The sequence below is a fragment of the Miscanthus floridulus genome, chromosome 17 (assembly GCF_019320115.1).
Source record: "Miscanthus floridulus cultivar M001 chromosome 17, ASM1932011v1, whole genome shotgun sequence".
Taxonomy (NCBI): Eukaryota; Viridiplantae; Streptophyta; class Magnoliopsida; order Poales; family Poaceae; genus Miscanthus; species Miscanthus floridulus.
The window spans coordinates 105,184,742-105,204,697 of NC_089596.1; the positions used below are offsets into that span (position 1 = coordinate 105,184,742).

The window sequence follows — 19,956 nt, forward strand, 5'->3', positions numbered from 1 at the left end:
TAACATACAACTTATCAATATAGAGAAGGCTATTGTTCTTTCAAGTGGTGAGATAAGATTTGTCGACCTATGGAAGGGGATTCTAGTGTTCAACATTCCACAGGAGAAGCTCATGTTTTGTTTTATCCTATTGCCGAAGTTGCTATCTGGCAACTAGTTCGACAACCAGCTAGGCTGCTCTGCAAGGATTTTTTTTTTGAGATATCATTATCTCCGCATGTAGTTTCATCAAATGTCTTGAGGTTGAAGCTTGCTGACGACGCATATTATTACAAGAGAGACCTCAGGCATCCAATAGTCCTATAGTATCCTGCGACTCACCAATGGATGTATGGAACAAAGATGTGCTCCATGACTCTGAGTTCATGTCGCATCACACGGTGGATAAGGAAGATGACACAAAAGAGGTAGAAGAGACTTATGAGTATGCTTATCTCGGATGGAGGGTCATTGCATGGAGTAGAGAGCTTTTGTCCACCAGTTGTCACAAGGAGTAGAGACCAAAATGAATCGAAGTAGGGACATACACAAACTGACTAAAAATATGGATTGCGTGAGCAATATCAGGTCTAATAACAGTCAGATAAACAAGATTACCAACAATATGACGATATCTGGAGGGATCCTCAAGTGGTGTACCATCAGTAGGACGAAGCTGCAAGTAAAGATCCATAGGTGTTGCAGTTGTTCGATTATTAGTGATGCCTAAACGAGCAATAAGATCTTACCGAGAAAGATGGTATCCTCGGTAGATTGCTTCACCTCAATGCCTAAGATGATATCGTTAAGGCCAGGTGAACCCACCGGCGGCCCATATCACGAGAAGCACCACAGCATGTCGTCGGACGGCCAGACTAGCCCATATTCCAATGAAAGCGAAGCCCATGAAGGCCTGGTTCAGAATGAGCCCATGGTATAAGGAGCACGTGGGCTTCGTGTAACCCAAACGAATGGACCGGCAGCAGGAGGCGCCAGCAATCATCGTCATGGCACGTAAGGAGTACTCTCGTCTGCTCGTCTCGTCGTGTCGAGCAGAGAAGAGGCCGCAGCCAGGCAACCAAGCTCGCCGACCCAATTTAATCCCCACCGATCAAAACAGCGCTCGGAGCGCGACGTCCAACTCCCCAACCACCAAGCATGGTCACCGTGGTTGACAGGTACCTGCCCGCCTTAACCCTCCCAGCCGCCCGACTCGATCGTGCTCAGCCTCAGCAATTACCACCAATGCCGGCTGCCCCCGCCACGCGCACCACAACGACCCATGGCCGACGCCGAGAACCCGCCGACCAAGCCCACCAAAGCCTCCGCCGCACCCTTCGTCGTCTTTGACGCCGCCAGCGCCAACAAGGTCACCAAACCCAAAGCAGCCGCCGCCGTCGCCAGCGCCGATGCCCCGACGCACGGCCGCCGCTGGCGCTGGGCGCGGTGGGCGTGCTGCGGCGCGGCCGTCGCCGGCGCGCTGACCGCGGCGGCGGTGCTGACGCTGTCGCTCACCGTGCTCAGGGTCCGGGACCCGACGCTGTCCATGGAGTCCGTGGCCGTCAAGCGCTTCAGCGTGCGCTTCGACGCCACCGCGCACCCCGATCGGCCGCTGCGGATCAACCTCACGCTGTCCGGCGACATCGTGATCCGCAACCCCAACTACGAGTCCATGCGGTTCAGCGCCAGCGCCACGGAGATCTTCGTGGAAGGAGCGGCGGAGCCGGGCCCCGTTGGCGTGGGGCGCGCGCCGCCCGGGGAGGTCCCCGCGCGCGGGGCCAGCCGGGTGGGCGCCGACGTGAACGTGCTCGTCGACAGGGTCGCGCCCGCCGTGGTGGCGCAGGTGCTGTTCGGCGACGGCGAGGTGCGCTTCAACACCCGCACCGCCGTCGACGGCAGGGTCAGCCTGCTCGGCGGACTCTACGGCCGCCGCACCGTGCGCGTCGCCATGCGGTGCCGCGTCGCGCTCCGCATCTCTGCCGCGGCCGTCGCCATCGCCGGCAACCCAACGTGCGTCGCGGACTTCGGACGCTGACGACACCTGCTCTTCGGTAGCTTCGCGCTGTGACGGCCGTGTCTGTGGGTGAGCCGGCCGGTGTAGTTTTTGCCCATCTATTTACCGCCGGCGGTGACCGGCGGAGTTAGTTACGGCGGCGGCTAAGATATTACCGCCGAGTAGTGCTCCTTCTACCTCCCTCCCTCGTTCCTTGTCAGTAAATTCCGGCTTGCTTCGTTTACCATAATGCTCGTCTTGTACAGTTGTTTACAGTATTATTCTGACTTTTATTGACAACTTCTTTTGGCGGCTATACATAAAGTGAAGAGTTGTCTGTTAAACCAATGTTCAATTTTCTATAAAAAATAGTGTGACGGTTTTGTAGGAAATTTATAGCGTACAAACGTGCCACTAAAAACTAAGATTTTCTTGTGGTATTTAAAAACTGGTCATCCTAGCTATGGATAACTTAGCATATATGTGGTGGAATGGTAATAAATTTATTGCTTCTTGTAGCAAACATGAAACTATCAATATCTATTTTTTACTGTTATTATGACAAATTCCTATGGCAGGGTTTCCCCACAAGACCAATGTCGAAGACTTTTTTGAAACTTGGTCAAAGCGAGGAGGACGAAAACAAAGTTTTGTTATTGTTAGGGGTTGTCGCTGCGTACTGGACTATTTGGCTCACAAGAAATAACTATGTATTTATCAATTGTAAACACAAAACATTTTTGTATTGTTCAGGGTGGCACATTAGCTCTAATTCTGGGCTCTGTTAAAGCGCGTTGAGGAACTTAAGAACCACCTAGTATATTTTGCCTAGAATAAAGATCGATGGAGTTCTTCGCCTCTTATTAATGGCCTTTTATTTTTTTTGGGTGGACTATTAATGTTAAACACATTGTATAGAGTTAGTGAATTTTTATAATAATTTTGGACTGCTTAAAGAGGTCTGAAGCTGGATTTATCTATTATCTGAAAAAATTGTTGACAACAATATATGAAATCCTTGGTATTAACAAATATGCACGATATATAAAACACCTTGGTATGAATATATGTCTTTGGTTACAGATATAATAAAAATAATCATGTTGACTAGAGATGATCTGGCCAAAAGAAGGAAGGTTGAAGATAGTAGCTGCTTATTTTTCTCTGAGGTTGAAGATCATCAAGAACCTATTCTGAATTATAGTGTAACAATTTAATTCACAAGGTCTACATCTTGAGGCATACATGCTAACACACTACCTCTCTACTCATGATGCCTCTCGAACTCGAATGCAATTTATTTGCTTGCTACCTGCCAGGCATGTTTACACCCATACAAGGATCTAGACCTGAGGCCACCAAAATCCAACGCATGAGAATCATTGCTTGGGTCAAGCAGGTTCTCAATACTTCAAGCAAACGGGCACTGGCGGAACCAACAATTTTGACTAAGGAGGACCGGACAAATACGATGACACCTCTAAGTGTGATAAATATATACATGAGTGTATATCTCAACAAATTTTAGTTAGTATTCATAAAAAATCACAATATTATGATAAAAATAAATGAATTGATGCCTTACTACATTGTAAACAGAAATATTTATAGGGGTATTAAATTTTTTTGCAATGTGCGGGGGAGGGGGGGCATGACCCCTGGCGCCTGGTTAATGATTTGGTTGGGATATATAGAAGAAACACAATCAAAGACATTAGCTGGGTCTTTGATTTAGGCATGTTGCTACAAAGATAAGCTCCACAAGCAGATTTGCTTGGTGATCTAAAAAACTGGGTTGTGGTGGGAGAATTGTAAGGCATTTTTGTGTTAAAGGGATTGTAAGGCATTTTGTGGTAACGTACATGAGTGTCTAGCAATAAGGCATCACGACAGAAAGCAGAGGCCATGCATGGTATTGCTATCTTGGCTACAGCAGGGATATTAACAAACATTCATATGTTAGGAGGGGGCATTAGCCCCCTAGTTCCGCCACTAGCTGCAGCAAAGGTGTTTTGATGTAGATGGATTGAGACACAACAAAAATTAGAGAAACTTTTTTTTAGAATAGTGCATTTTCTTCCTCATTTACAAATTACTAGAAATGCTCGCGGCCTTGCCGCGTATGGCCTGTGTTGGATGTGTTGCAGTGCCTTACGAGTTGTTCTGTCGTCGAGTGTAGTAGGATAAGTATTTATTTCCAGTAATAAATGTTTGTTCCCAGTAATGAAATTTATTGGATCAAATTATCCCCAAGTGAGAGCATTTATTGAAGATGAAGGATCATGTTGCGTTGAGAGAGCTGCCACGAGATCATGTTGCCTGTATTTGGCCATCATGCGATGCGTGATTGTATATGAAGACCAATCAAGCTTTTTTGGTTTGAGTATGAGCATTGAATATTATACTAATATAAGATCGAGATGGTCTAAAATGCTGGGCAACTATACTATTTTGGGTTTAGAAAATAATTGTCAGTGTTTTGAGTAAACACCAACTAGTAAATTTGTATTTGTTGCGTGTTACGTTCGGATGGTGTGATAAAAGACACAAGGTTTATACTGGTTCGGGCAGAATGTCCCAACGTCCAGTTTGCTGCTACTGCTCGTGTTATTAGCACTGAAAGGTTCGTAGTAGGGGGTACAAACGACCGAGAGAGGGACATGTCCCAAGTCTCTGAAGGAAAGGTCGAACGGGTGCTAAGAGCTTGGATGCTGCTTAACTGTGTGGTATGATGTGTGTGGAATCGATTCATCCCCTAGTGGGGTGCCCTGCCCTCCCATTTAAAGATCAAGGAGGAGCAGGGATTACAGATGGGAGAAATAGAAAAAAACAGAGGCAGAGAGGGTCCTTCGGAGGTGCCGGATCTTCCTTTTCCTTCGAGCCTGCCCTCCTGATATGACAAACAGTGCCAGGGATAGCACGTTCGCTGATCCTGATAGGGCCGTGCTCTAGCTTCGTTCAGCAAGTGGTCACGTCCCATCCCACTCCGGCGAACGGTGCGGCGCACCAGGGTACCGAGCCACGACCCTACAGGGAGCAGATGGCGTAGAGGCCCCATGTTCATTGTTGTAGATGTGTTTCTTCTTGGACCGTAGCGGTTGTCGTATGTTTCCGTCAGGATTCGTGTCCGAGGGCAAATGCCGGCGTCCATAACACTGTAGGACAAATGTCGACGCACACAACACTATTTGGGCTCTGACATGCCTGGAAGGGCTTAAAGCGCCATTCTGGTCATATCCTGATGGTACTTTCCTACATGCATGCAGGGTATGGTCTTCGGTATTGTGGTTGACTTGAGTGCCCCATCTTATCTGCGCGCGTAGTCATGGAGGAGCAGCACATAGACGTCGGGCGAGGCAGAGCCTATCCCCGGACATCGGGCGAGGAGGAGCGTGCCCCTTGACGTCGAGCGAGGCGGAGCCTGCCCCCAGACGTCGGGTGAGGCGGAGCCTGCCCTCGATCATCGGGCGAGGCGGAGTCTAGCCCTCGGGGGTCGGGCGAGGTGGAGTCCAGCCCTCGGGGGTCGGGCGAGGCAGAGCCAACCTTCGATCGTTTGGGCAAGAAGTGTAGTCGCGTTCTTGTCTGTTTAGAAGCATCAACGTTTGATGGTTATTAGCTTCTCCTCTTTAGGTACCCCAGTATTCGGTCCCCGACAGTAGCCCTCGAGCTCCCGAGTGATTCGGATAGAATCGCCTAGGGGATGATTTGACTTGCTAGAGGGTGCACGCGAGCGCACCCGATGGGTGTAGCCTCTGAACCCCCGGGTGATTCAGATAGAATCACACGGGGGGTATTTTGATTCGCCAGAGGGTGCGTGCGAGCGCACCCGTTGGGTGTAGCCTCCGAGCCCCTAGGTGATTCAAATAGAATCACCTGGGGGTAATTCGGACCCTTAGCGGGTATGGCTATGAGATTTGGTGTTTTGATCACTGAATAGTTTGATTGGAGTCCCGGTATCCCGTTCACGGGGATCCGACGAGAGTCAGCCTGGCTGAGACTCAATCGTGGGTCGAGATATTTGTGGCACTCGTGTGCCTAGGTTTTGGCTGCTCGCGGGCCCATCCTTTGTCGTAAGGCTGCCTTAGGACGGTTGTCAAAACCGTTGATGGGCCAGCCCTCGAACTCCTGGGCCCAGGTGGGCTGGAAGAACGCTTTTTTGACTCGTGTCCTTTCGCTGGTAAAGAGTCCTGGTCTGCCCGGGAAGGCGAAACGTCAGGCACGACTTTGGTGGGAAAGGATAGGGATTGGGGGCGCATATCCTGTGTGGTGATGTGGTGGTGAATCGTGATAGGCGCGGAGATCCAGGTGGACGGTTGCCTTCCTCGCATCCGTCGCCCCTATAAAACCAAAGGGTTCGCCCCCAGGGTTTCGTACATTACCACCTTGCCTTTGCATCTACAACCTCCGCCGCCAATCGCCTAAGACTTCTGCATCCACATCTCAGCCACCGTCAAGTTTGCATCCACCCACCCTAATTGTTCAATAGAGCCGTGGTGTAGATCTAATGTCACCCTCTAGCGCCTAGAGGGCCTCATCCGCCGTGGCCTTCTTTGCGCGCGGACCGCCGCCGAGGAGTGGCTGCTGCCCGGCAATGAGGACATGTTGTCGCTGCCCAAAGGCAACATTGTGTCCTTCGCTCACTTCCATGAGCAGGGATTTGCCACCCCCACCCACAAGTTCCTTCGGGGGCTGCTAAATTACTACAATATGGAGCTGCAGCACCTTACTCCCAACGGGATCCAACACATTGCGACGTTTGTCACCCTATGTGAGGGGTTCTTGGGGATTAGTCCCCACTTTGACCTATGGCGGAACTTCTTCGCCGTCACCCTCCTCAAGAAGCGGGAGAAGAGGCAGGAGTTGAGCGTGCCGATGGGATGCGCCGGCATTCAGCTCCGCAACAACCGGGTAAATGAATACCCACCAATGCGTCCATCGACCTCCAACAAGGGGTGGCATTCGCATTGGTTCTATGTCAGGGACGATGCGGCTGCCCCCTTGCCAGTGTTCACCGGGCGCCTCATCGAAGAGGTCCCGGAACCATGGAGGAAGTGGGGGTCCTGGATAAAGACAAGAAGAAGATCCAGGACCATCTCGCCGCCATCCACATCCTAAAGGAGAGGGCATGAAGGGGTCAGGGATCATCGGCGCCTACCACTTGTGGAGAGTGGCGCCGCAGATGAGGCGCGCTTCCCCTACACATGATGGTGCCCGAGGTGTCGCTTGAGGGGACGACGCTTGCCGAGGGAGCACTCTCCCCCTCCAAAGTGGCGTAGCGCATCAAGGAGGCGATGGAGCCTTTGCGGGACGGCGCCGACTCCGCTCTTGATTTTGTGTATCTGGTGCCGAGGCATCCCCCAATGTGGCCAAAATTGGGGTACATTGATTTCATAAGTCCTCTTTCCCCGTGCCTCCTTTTTAATTGAACTCCTGACCCCTTGATGTTGATATTGGGATAGCGGGACTAGCCAAAGAGGCTTGTCTTTATGGATCACTCAGCCCCGCTGCCGAAGGACCCGCTCGTGGTGGCGGTGAATCGCACCGTGGTCGAGTGACCGAGGAAGACGAAGGAGGTCGAGAGGAGGAAGAAGTAGCAGAAGATGCTAGCATGGGAGCGAGGAGAGGAGACCGATAGCGACGATGATGAGGAGGAGGACGACAAGGTAACTGCCGACATTGAGTGGGATGACCAGGCGAGCGAGGATATGCTAATAGGTATCCACTCGTCCGTGTAGGGGCCTTTTCTGTTCCATGTAGGGGAAAGCATGTCCGTGGGGTTAGCGGAGACGGGTCGAACCGTCGGCTTGCCCCAGGAGATAGCAGGAGCGGGCAGGTCTACCGCCATGCCCAAGGTGTCGGTGGAGGGGGGCGGCTCTGTTGCCATGCCCCAAGAGCTAATAGGGGCGGGCAGATCTGTCGCTGTGCCCGAGGTGCTGACAGAGGGGGTGGCCCTACCGCCGCACCCCTGGAGGCATGGGAGGTGAGCCCCTCTGCACGGGAGCAGGAGGCAGGCTCGAAATGGTCCTACCCTGACGAGGCGGAGCAGAGACCTAGGGGTTCGTCCCCCAAATGGCCCCGCCCAACAGTGCCGATGTAAGCCACCAGTTCCTCTGCTTTTTCTCTGTTTTTCTCTATTTTTGTCGTGACTCATGCTTTTTGTGCTCTTGTAGCGTCTTGAGGCGGTGCGGTTTTTTGGCGGTGGCGCCCAAGAAGAGCGTCGCCATTCAAGCGAGACGAGGGCCATCGCCCGACGTCGTTCCTATTTCGGGCAGGAGCGGGGCTGATGTTGCGGCCTCGTCGGTTGGTCAGGCACCGCCCGTGCCCTTGGCTGGTCAAGCGGACGCCGGGGCTAAAGGAGCGCCCTCGGAGGTCACCAAGCAAACGGCGATGGAGGTGATTCCATTGCCTACGTCAGGGTGGATGGAGCTGTCGCTCGCGTTTGTGGCGCCGTCCGTGGTGGGCGTGGTGCCGCAAGTCAAGGCCTCAGCGTCGCAAGCGGAGGTGGGCATGACCGTGACAAGCCAGGCATAGCCGGACGTAGCCACGTTGGTGCCCAAGGAAGCAGCGCGATCCATGCCACCGGTGACCCAGGCGACGGCGCCCGAGGCGGGCTAGATGGAGGGGGACATGGCTGAAGGGTCCAGCGAGGGGTCGCCCTTGGCCCTGACACCGGGGCAGCCGCTCGCCCGTGTAGGGTGAGTCGCTGCTCCAGTGGATGGATCCTCAGGACCCAACATTGATTCTCTTCTCGCTCGATGATGCTACCGAGAGCACAGAGCGGGAGAGTCTCAATGAAGGGATCTTGGCTATGATGGATGTCCTGAACCAGGCCAGGGGCATCCTTCATGACGTCATTGTTCCCACTGGCCGGGTATCTACTTAATCTCCCCTCTCACTTTCATCTTTCTTCATGTATTTTTGTGTTTTTTACATTGATCTTCTTTTCAGTCCCTTATCGCTCGTAGCTAGAAAAAATCCTGGTTCCTCCATGAGTAGAAGGTGGAATGGGACCGCCTCACCTAGGAGGCCCGGCTGCGTGGAGATGTGAGTGCCCAGCTTGCTGCCGCCCAACAGCGGGTGCCCGAGCTGACTCCCTTGGCCAAGGAGGCGGCCGGTCTCTGATAGCGGGAGGCCGAGGAGCATCGGGACTCAGAGGACACCGAGAAGTCCTTTGATGAACTATCGGAGAGGGCACGACGGGATGAGGAGGAGGTCACCATATTGCAGAAGGAGCAAGATGAGCTGCTCCAATAGGATGCCGAGGCCCGCCAGCGGGCCCTCGACCTCCTAGATGAGGTGGAGAGGGAGTGGGAGCTCAAGCTGGGAGTGGAGGAGAGGTCTGTGGCCCTGTAGGAGAGGGTGAGCCTATATGCCAAGACGATAGCCGGCTGCGCAAGGAGCGGGACAAGCTATGCCAGACTACTGAGAGACTCTGCTCAGAGCATGGTGCGGCCCTCGAGGAGTGTGACCAGACAATTCAAGAGCTCGATGAGGCACATTAGGAGGTTAGCTCCCTCCGGTCCGATCTTGGAACCGCGGTAGCCTGAAGGCTAGAGGTCGAGAGCATTTCCGCCGGGCTGGTCATGGAGCAGACCGAGACACGAGGAATCCTTTAGGCAGAGAGTGATGAGCATGATCTCCTGTGCGCTACCATCAGGGTGGTCTTCAATGACCTAGGGGTGGCATGGCCAGAGGGAGCCAGCTCGCTTGCGGCCTCTGCTGCCGTAGACATCACGGCGTGGGTGCGCCAGCTTGAGGAGGACGCTTTTCACATCGAGATCACCCAGGCCTTTGCTGTTGCCTGTTCTCATTATGCGGAGAGCATTGACTTGGAGACAATGAGCCTCAGCTTCGCGCCTGGCTACGAAGCCTCCAAGCTGGATGAGATCGAGACGACTATGACTCCTATTGCGCGGAACCTGGCGAACAGAATCAAAGACATAGTGCTCCCTCAGAGGGGATAGTTTGTTGAATGGGTCTGATAGACATTATCTATAATCTGTTCACAAGTGTCAGCACTTTTGTGTCTTGAAAACAGATTCGTAATTTCATTTCGTTAAACAAATTCATAATTTTGTTTCGTTTAAACTTGCTTTCCTCCCTTTTTGTATTCGAAAAAGGGGCTCATGCAATCTAACCCTTCTGTTTGTTAAGACCGTAGGGCCCAAGGTGTGTAAAAGGAAAACTTCGATTATGTTGGTGAGCAAAGTTACTGTAGTCGTCGGGGTGTGGGTTTTTTGCAGTCTGACCAGGCATCCTCGGCTATTCATTCCCACAAACCTTGCCACAAACTTTTAATGTGAGGAAGAGGTCCGACGCAGCGACTGTTTTGAAAAAGGAGGTATTTATACCTTTATCAGCCCCGAGTGAGATCCGACCCCTTGTGGTTGCTGGGGTCGAATGTCATTGGAGACCGAAAAGAAGATAGCGAAACTAATCTTGTATTCACACGTACCCCTTCCTTAGGATTTTAGCTATCGTTCTACGACCGTGCGTTCGGTCTCCTTGCAAGTCCGGCCTTCCCCGAGCCCCCACACGATGGCTTAAGTGATGCGCTTGATGAGCTCGCTAACGGGGATGTTCGAATGGAATATGGTCTTGTCGCTCGTGATAGGGTTGGCAAAGCCATCGGGTGGCATTCCGTTTCTCCTTAACCCGCCTTCCAATAGATTCCCCCTCAATGGGGATTTCATGGGCTCGGCTAGAGGCTAGATCGAATGAGAAGGTGGAGATGACCCTATCTGCCTCTATGCGGGTTGGGCGAAGGCCGCTGAGGCTCATCTGCATTTTCTCCCCTGGCTCTTGTTCGACGAGAGGCGGCCTCGGGCCCTTCACGGGTCGGCCTTTGAACCTCTGTCTCTCGATCTAGGATCGGGTGGCTTGAGCCCCCGAGCCCCTTGGGGTCTGATAGGGGTCGGTCGTGTTTCACGTGTCACCCCATCCTCGGTTTCCGCAACCGGAGGGGCTGAGCTAATGACACTTTCCTCGATGGCTCAAGTGTTACGCTCAATGAGCTCACTAACGGGCACGTTCGAGTGGAATTCGGGTCCGTCATCCGCTGACAGGGTTGGCAGAGCCCTCATGTGGCATTCCACTACTTCTTAACCCGCCTCCCGGTAGATGCTCGAGCCGTTCGATAGGTTCGGGTGGCCCGTTGGCCTCTCCTCGATGGAGATTCTGTGGGTTTGGCTTAAGGTTAGAATCAAACGAGAAAGGTCGGGATGTCCCTGTCTGCTTCTCAGCGGGGTCAGGCAAGGCCGCTGGGGCTCATCTCATTTTTTCTCCCCTGACTCTGTTTGATGCGAGGCTTCCTCGAGCCCTTCGTGGGTCGGCTTCAAACCTCGGTCAGTTGCCGCTCATGTCGAATGAGGTGACTTCCGCTTCATAACGCGACACGAAGCATTGAGATGCAGCAATTGCATATGCAACGCTTGGATATATGGGATGGATGTATGATATAATGGAAACTAAAGCGGGGGTTGGTGATGTTACCTTGGTGGCATGAGTGATGGGGAGCTCTTACCAGACATGTCCGTGTAGGGTTCGGGTTTGACATTTGCGACGGGGCCATCGTAACCAGCACGAGCATCACAATTTTTCATTTCTGTGTCTCGGCAGCGATCCGAGCCGTTCGATCGACTTGGGCGACCTGATAGCTTCTCCCTGAAGGAGATTCCATAGTGAAAGCATCTAGGCCCCTAGTTGGATTTCGGTGATTAATGTCAATACAAGATTACTATGACTAACGTGTGTTTTGCAGAGGCAATTAAGTTAGGTCATGGTAATGGAGATCGATTGGGCAATCAAGGTTGTCATGCCCCTATGATGGAAATAGTTTCGGTTTTCAAAGGATGGACGACAAGGTTAAGGATAACTAGTTCTAAGTGTCGATTGGAGTTGGAGAGACACTTAGAGTAGTTTAGGACTTTGGTTTTCCTTTGGCCGTACTATGAAGGGGGGTATGAACGGGTAGCTTGACCTAGTTGAGTCTAGTGAGTTAGGTGTGGTGCACACTTGTTAAAACTAGCTCTAGGTAGCTCCTATGAATGCCTAAGATCCTTTGGAGCAAACTTCATTCACACATGTTTGAAAGTTGGAAGTGAATGGAGGGTCAAATACTGACCGGACGCTGGCTCCGGTGCGACCGGACGCTGGCCGCAGGGTCTGGTCAGTTCATTTGACTGAGAAGAACAAGTCTGGTGTGACCGGACGCTGGAAGGTCAATGTGACCGGACGCTGAGGGCCAGCGTCCGGTAGACTCCAGTAAGGGTCCAGACTTGAGAAAGTGCGACCAGACGCGTCCAGTCAATACTGACCGGACCCTGAGTATCCAGCGTCCGGTCGAGTACAGTAAGCATCCAAGAGCGACCGAACACGTCCGGTCATTGCTGACCCGACCCAGACAGCGTCCAGTCATCACGTGAAAACTGTTGCGCAGGTTGAACTGACCGGAGCGTCCGGTCAAAACGATTGGAGCGTCCGGTCGTCCCGTAGAAGCTCATAACGGTTCATTTTTCAGGCTGCCTTATAAATAGAAGCTCCACTCGTGAGTGGAGTTACTTTTGCTCATTCCAATAGCTGAGAAACACGTTTGTGAGTGCCAAGAAGAGCAAGGTCCTAGTGAGGTGTTTGTGATTTGAGAATCCAAGAGAGTAGCCTCACTAGCAAATCAAGAGTAGCAAAGTGTGCGTCCATCTTCTCATTAGGCTTCACGTGGTCAAGTGAGAGTTCATGCTTGTTACTCTTGGTGATCGCCATCACCTAGACGGCTTGGTAGTGGTTGGGAGTTTGGTGTTCACGCGGCGGAGCTTGTGGGTGACCCAACTCAAGTTGTGAGCGGCTTTGGGTGATTCGCCGTGATGGAGTGTCGAAGAATCAACCCATAGAGAGCACTTGATCCTTGCGCGGATCAAGGGGGAGCTACACCCTTGCGCGGGTGCTCCAACGAGGACTAGTCGGGAGTGGCGACTCTCCGATACCTCGGCAAAACATCGCCGCGTTCCTTTCTCTCTCTATTTACTTTGAGCACTTACTTTGAGTATTTACCTTGAGCAATTCAATACTTGTTTTACATCCATAGAATTGCTTGCTAGAGTTAGTTTGGAACATAGGTTGCGATTTTGTTGTGCATTAGTTTGATAGAAACACTTTTCTAGGCACAAGGGGTTAATTGGGCTATCCGTAGGATTTGATTATTGCAAGAGAATTTAGAATTAGCCCAATTCACCTCCCCTCTTGGGCATCTTGATCCTTTCAATTGGTATCAGAGCCTCGTGCTCACGTTTTTAAGCTTAATCGCTTAGAGCAAGATGTCTCACGGGGATGGACCTCCTCCTATCTTTGAGGGAGATGATTTTCCATATTGGAAAATTCGCATAGAGGCATACCTAGAAGCTCTAGACGTTGGAATTCTTAGAGCCGCCTCTCAAGGGTTCCCAACACCTAAGAATGCCGCACAACTTCAAGGCGATGAAGTGAACTATGAAAAATGGAATGCAAAGGCTCGCAACACCATTTTTAGAGGCCTTTGCAAAGATGTGTTCAATCGTGTAAGGAACCACAAAGACGCCCATGCACTATGGTCGGACGTTTGTGCGCTCCATGAGGGAACCAAGAGTGAGCGTGAGGAACGCTATCATCTTGTAATTAAGAAACTAAATTCTTTTGAGATGTTTCCCAAAGAAAGTGCTAATGAGATGTATTCTCGTTTAAATGTTCTTGTAGAGGAAGTCAATGGGCTTGGACTTACTCAAATGTCACCATCCAACATTGTGAGAAAAATCTTGAGTGTCCTCCCCATTAACAAATACGGGCACATTGTGACCGTGCTACATCAAGGTGATCTTTCCGCCGCTACACCGACACAAATCTTGGGAAAGATCAATGCTCATGAGATGTACATGCACATCACGCCACAAGATGGCTCATCCTCTACAAAGAAGAAAGAGAAGGACTTAGCATTCAAAGCTAGCCAAGATAAGGGCAAAGCAAGACTTGAGTATGAGAGCTCAAGTGATGAAAGTGATGAAGAAAGCCTTGCTCTCATGGTGAAGAAGACCACCAAGATGCTAAAAAGGCTAAACAAGAGTGGCATCAAGTTTGACGGCAAGAAGAAGAAGTTCTTCACTAGCTCAAGAAGAAAGCCAATCTCCGAGATAGATTGCTACAATTGTGGCGAACTTGGCCACCTAGCTCATCAATGCACAAATCCCAAGAAAGACAAGTTCAAGAACAAGGGCAAGAAAGATGATTCAAGTGATGAAGATGAAAAGAAAAAGAACAAGCCATACAAGAAAAGAGATGGCAAAAAGAGAGACTTCTACAAGAAGAAGAAGAGTGGCAAGGCCTACATTGTTAGTGATTGGCTCACGGACATTGATTCATCAAGTGGATCATCCAATGATGAGAGTGACAATGAGAAGGTGGCCGCCATTGCTATTGATCGTGCATCCTCACCGCCACCATCGCCATCATCCTCTACACACCTATGCCTTATGGCCAAGGGTGAACACAAGGTAACTAAGAGTGATGATAGTAGTGATGAAGAGCAAGCTAGTGATGATAATAGCGATAGCGATGATGACTCACCTACATATGATAATCTTGTCAAAATATTAAGAAAATACACTAAGATCATTAGAAAGAGTAGAGCTACAAATGAAAAACTTGATGCTAAAAATGATTCACTTTTAGCTAAGTGTGATACATTAGAAAAGGCTAATGATGAGCTCAAAGAAACAAATGATTCCATATCATCCAAACTCAAGGAGCTCAAATCTTCTAAGAAAGAGCTTAAAGATAAACATGATAAACTTGAGTGGGTGCACAATAAGCTTATCACTAGTCACAACAAGCTAAAAGATGAATATACAACTCTAAAGATCAATTATGATACCCTTGTTATTGCACAAGAATTCTTACCAAATGAGCCACATGATGCTACTAACCATGTTGTTAAGATTGATATAGCTACCTCATGTGATGATTTAATTGATGAGAGCATTGAGCATGGATCTAGTAGCAAAGGCAAGCAAGTGGTTGAGTGCAATGACTATGATGAGTATGTCAAGCTCAAGAGTGACAATGAGAAGCTCATGAAAGATCTTGAAGAGATGAAAAGTCACAACACCATTGTGCTAGAAACTCTTGATCATGACAAAGAGTTGATCCTTGAGAATGAGAAGCTCAAAGAAGAAAACAAGAAACTCAAGGAAGAGAAGAACAATGATATTCTCAAGGAAGAGAACAAGAAGCTCAAGATGGAGAAAGAGCATCTCAAGGTGGATTGAGCAAGTTTGCTAGAGGCAAGCATCTCCAAAGTGAGCTACTCATGAATACCGTCATGAAGATGGATAGAAGTGGCATCGGATATATGGCAAGTGTAGAGAAGAAGAAGGCTCAAGCTCAATACCAACAATCAAAGCCAAAGCCAAAGCCAAAGAGATGTTTTAAGTGTGGACAAGAAGGCCACTTTGCTCATGAGTGTCAAACTCCACCACCACAACCCTTGCCCAAGCATGCTAGACCCTTTGCTTTCAATGCTCACTACATGCTTAGAAAAGATTCTAGTGGAAAGATGAAAGTCATGTTCTTAGGACCCCCTAACAAGAGTAGGCCTAAGAAGATTTGGGTGGCTAAGTCACTTGTTGAGAAGGTGAAGGGCCCTCAACAAGTTTGGATCCCTAAAGCTTGAATCTCTTGTGTGTAGGTGAACTACAAGACCGGTGGAAGTCATTGGGTCATTGATAGTGGTTGCACTCAACATATGACCGGTGATCCTCGTATGTTCACCTCACTAGATGAAGAGGTAGATGGACAAGAGAAAATAACATTTGGAGATAATTCAAAAGGCAAGGTTAAAGGATTGGGCAAAGTGGCAATATCAAATGATCATTCCATCTCCAATGTGCTCTATGTTGCTTCATTGAGCTTTAACTTGCTATCCGTTGGGCAATTGTGTGATCTTGGCTTCCAATGCTTATTCACCGAGAAGGAGGTTGTTGTATCCAAGGTAGATGACAATCAAGTGATATTCAATGGATTTAGATACAACAACCTATATCTAGTTGACTTCACCTCCGAAGATGCAAATTTGAAGACTTGCCTATTCACCAAAACAACACTTGGGTGGCTATGGCATAGAAGACTTGCTCATGTTGGGATGAGCTCACTCAAGAAGCTTATGAAGAATGATTTGGTGAGAGGGTTGAAGGATGTGAAGTTTGAGAAGGACAAGCTTTGTAGTGCATGTCAAGCCGGCAAGCAAGTTGCAAACACTCATCCTACCAAAGCTTTCATGTCAACCACAAGAGTGCTAGAACTCCTACACATGGATTTATTTGGACCAACAACATACAAGAGTTTGGGAGGAAATCTCTATTGTCTTGTGATTGTGGATGACTATTCAAGGTATACATGGGTGTTCTTCCTTCATGACAAATCCGAAGTTGCATCTTGTTTCAAGAAGTTTGCCAAGAGAGCTCAAAATGAATTTGAAGTGAAGCTCAAGAAGATAAGAAGTGACAATGGCAAAGAGTTTGACAACACAAATATTGAATCATATTGTGATGAAGTTGGAATCAAACATGAAGTCTCCGCAACATATACTCCTCAACAAAATGGTGTAGTTGAGAGGAAGAACCGGACTTTGATCACTCTTGCAAGGACAATGCTAGATGAGTACAACACCCCTGAAGCTCTATGGGCGGAAGCAATCAACACCGCATGTTATGCATCCAATCGCCTATTTCTTCAAAAGTTCCTTGTCAAGACACCGTATGAGTTGCTCAATGGGAAGAAGCCGGACGTCTCCTTTAGGGTGTTTGGTTGCAAGTGCTACATCTACAAGAAGTGGCAACACCTAGGGAAGTTTCAAAGACATTGTGATATAGGTTTTCTTGTTGGTTACTCATTGAAGTCCAAAGCATATAGAGTATTTAATCATGCCACCGGCTTGGTTGAAGAAACATATGATGTAGAATTTGGTGAATCTAACGGCTCCCAAGGAGCACATGAGAATCTTGATGATGTAGGTGATGAACCATTGAGGGAGGCTATGAAGAATATTCCGGTGGGAGACATCAAGCCAAAAGATGATGAAGATGATGTACAAGTCATTGACCAACCTTCTTCATCAAATGTACCACAAGATGGTGAAAAAGATGGGAGAGTAGAAAATGAAGATACTCATATCTCCCATAAGCAAATGGTGGTACAAGCACAAGATGTTGATGCTCCACAACCTCCTCCTCAAGTGGTCAATAGAAGAAATACACATCTCCTACAAGATCATCCACAAGATCTCATCATAGGGAGTCCAACAAAGGGTGTGATGACTCGATCTCAAAAACTTACTTCATTTATTGCTCATCACTCTTTTGTCTCTTGCTATGAGCCTACCAAGGTAGAAGAAGCTCTTAAAGATCTGGATTGGATCAATGCCATGCATGAAGAGTTGAACAACTTCACTCACAATGAAGTTTGGACTCTTGAAGAGTGACCAAAAGGTGCAGGAGTCATTAGAACGAAGTGGGTGTTCCGCAACAAGCAAGATGATTAAGGTGTTGTTGTGAGGAACAAGGCAAGACTAGTTGCAAAGGGGTTCTCTCAAGTTGAAGGTTTGGATTTTGGAGAGACCTTTGCACCGGTTGCAAGATTAGAAGCCATTTGTATCCTTCTTGCATATGCATCACATCATGAAATGAAACTATATCAAATGGATGTGAAAAGTGCATTTTTAAATGGCTTTATTAATGAACTAGTCTATGTTGATCAACCTCCTGGGTTTGAAGACCCTAGATATTCTAATCATGTTTATAGGTTGTCCAATGCACTATATGGGCTTAAGCAAGCCCCAAGAGCTTGGTATGAGCACCTTCGGGATTTCCTCATTGAGAAGGGCTTCACCATTGGGAAGGTCGACACCACACTATTCACCAAGAAGCTTGATGGACACATCTTCATTTGTCAAATATATATTGATGATATCATCTTTGGATCATCAAATGAAGACTCGTGCAAAGAATTTGGTGAATTGATGTCGAAGGACTTCGAGATGTCAATGATTGGTGAGCTTACATTCTTTCTTGGTTTTCAAGTCAAGCAAATGAAAGAAGACATCTTCATCTCTCAAGAGAAATACACAAAAGATCTTCTCAAGAGATTCAAGATGGATGAATGTAAGCCAATCAAGACACCAATGCCTACAAATGGACATCTTAACCTAGATGAGGGAGGTAACTCGGTTGATCAAACTCTCTACCATTCTATGATTGGTAGCTTATTATATTTAACCGTATCTAGGCCCGACATCATGTTTAGTGTGTGCATGTGTGCTAGATTTCAAGCTAGTCCTAAGGAAACATATTTAATTGCCATAAAAAGAATCCTTAGGTATCTTAAGCACACACCAAGCATTGGTCTTTGGTATCCCAAAGGAGCCTTATTTGAATTAATTAGCTATTCCGATTCGGATTACGCCGGATGCAAAGTTGATAGAAAGAGCACATCCGGAGGGTGCCATTTGCTTGGAAGATCACTTGTGTCTTGGTCCTCCAAGAAACAAAATAGTGTGGCTTTATCCACCGCCAAAGCGGAATACATTGCCGTCGGTGCTTGTTGTGCACAAATATTATACATGAAACAAACTTTGCTAGACTATGGAGTAGTTCTAGAGAAAGTATCTCTTTTGTGCGACAATGAAAGTGCGGTAAAACTTGCAAATAATCTAGTTCAACACTCTCGCACCAAGCATATAGATATCCGCCATCACTTTCTAAGAGATCATGTGGCTAAAAATGATATATCACTAGAGGGTGTAAGATCCGAAGATCAATTAGCGGATATCTTCACTAAACCGCTAGATGAGGCTACATTTTGTAGATTGCGGAATGAGCTCAATGTACTTGATTTTAGCAACTTCACTAAAAATTGAGCTTGTGTTGTCCCTTGCATTCATTATAATATACGACATATTTAATTTGTGGCAATGCATATAGGGCTTGTCTAACATGGTTAAGATAACCGCCGAAAAGCGTGTGAAGAAGCTTAACCTTGGATCAAACTTGACAAGCAACTAGTTTTACTTACAAGTATTGCATATGCATGAATGTTGTTTCGTCGTTTTGTTCCATTTGCCCTCTTGTTGCTTATTTCCTTAAAAAGAATTATAGCCTAAGGCAAAATATTTTGAAAAATATGAGGGTTTGAGAGAGGTCACTCACATCAGTCCCAATTGGTGTTTATTTGGATCTTATTCAAGTTGGGACTTGATTGGGAACAGGCAGCGCGAAGGAAGGTTGAAGGTTTGCTAGAAAAGGTGCACCGGACGCTGCACCGGATGCTGCTGTCCAGCGTCTGGTCAGTTCACAGGAGGTGAACTACTGCTGAAGGAGTGACCGGATGCTGCGTCTGTGCGTCCGGTCAGGAAGGGTTCAGCGTCCGGTCGATCGAAAGAAGACAAAGTTGTACTGATCGGACCCTGCCTGTGTCCGGTCATGGACCACCGGACGCGTCCGGTCCCGATTCCAGAGGATTTGGACCTCTCTAGAATGGACCGGACGCTGGGTGGTAGCATCCGGTCGCTACCACTGGAGCGTCCGGTCAGTGGATCTCGCGCGGTTTCAGGACTCTTTCCCGCTTCCTTCTCTGTCACGTCGGGGGATCTATTTATATCGGTCGTTCTTTCATTTTGACTCCCCGTGCCCTAGCCGTAGCTCTTGCCGCCGCCTCTTGCGCCTCCTCAGCTCGCCAGTCGCGCGCCGCCATGCCCCTGCCTCACCGCGCCACCATGACCCTACGCCGGCAACCTCGCGCCCACGCCGCCGTGCTCTAGCCTCACCGCGCCACTGCGCTCGAGCCTTCCCGCACGCCACCGCGCCAGCACAGCACGCGCCACCGCAGCTCGTGCGCCACCGCGCCAACACCGCTGTAGCTCGCCGGAGTCCACGCCTCTGCTCTACCTCTTGCCGGTGTCATCTAGCCCT

The 19,956-nt window shown here is 49.0% G+C and overlaps 1 protein-coding gene across 1 annotated transcript; it reads left to right on the forward strand.

Annotated features, from left to right (window-relative positions):
- Positions 1–1,176: 1,176 nt before the first annotated feature.
- On the forward strand, positions 1,177–2,316 carry LOC136518115 (uncharacterized). The gene has a single exon (XM_066511777.1). The coding sequence runs from the start codon at positions 1,262–1,264 to the stop codon at positions 2,012–2,014; it is 753 nt and encodes a 250-aa protein (XP_066367874.1). The 5' UTR covers positions 1,177–1,261; the 3' UTR covers positions 2,015–2,316.
- Positions 2,317–19,956: the final 17,640 nt, after the last annotated feature.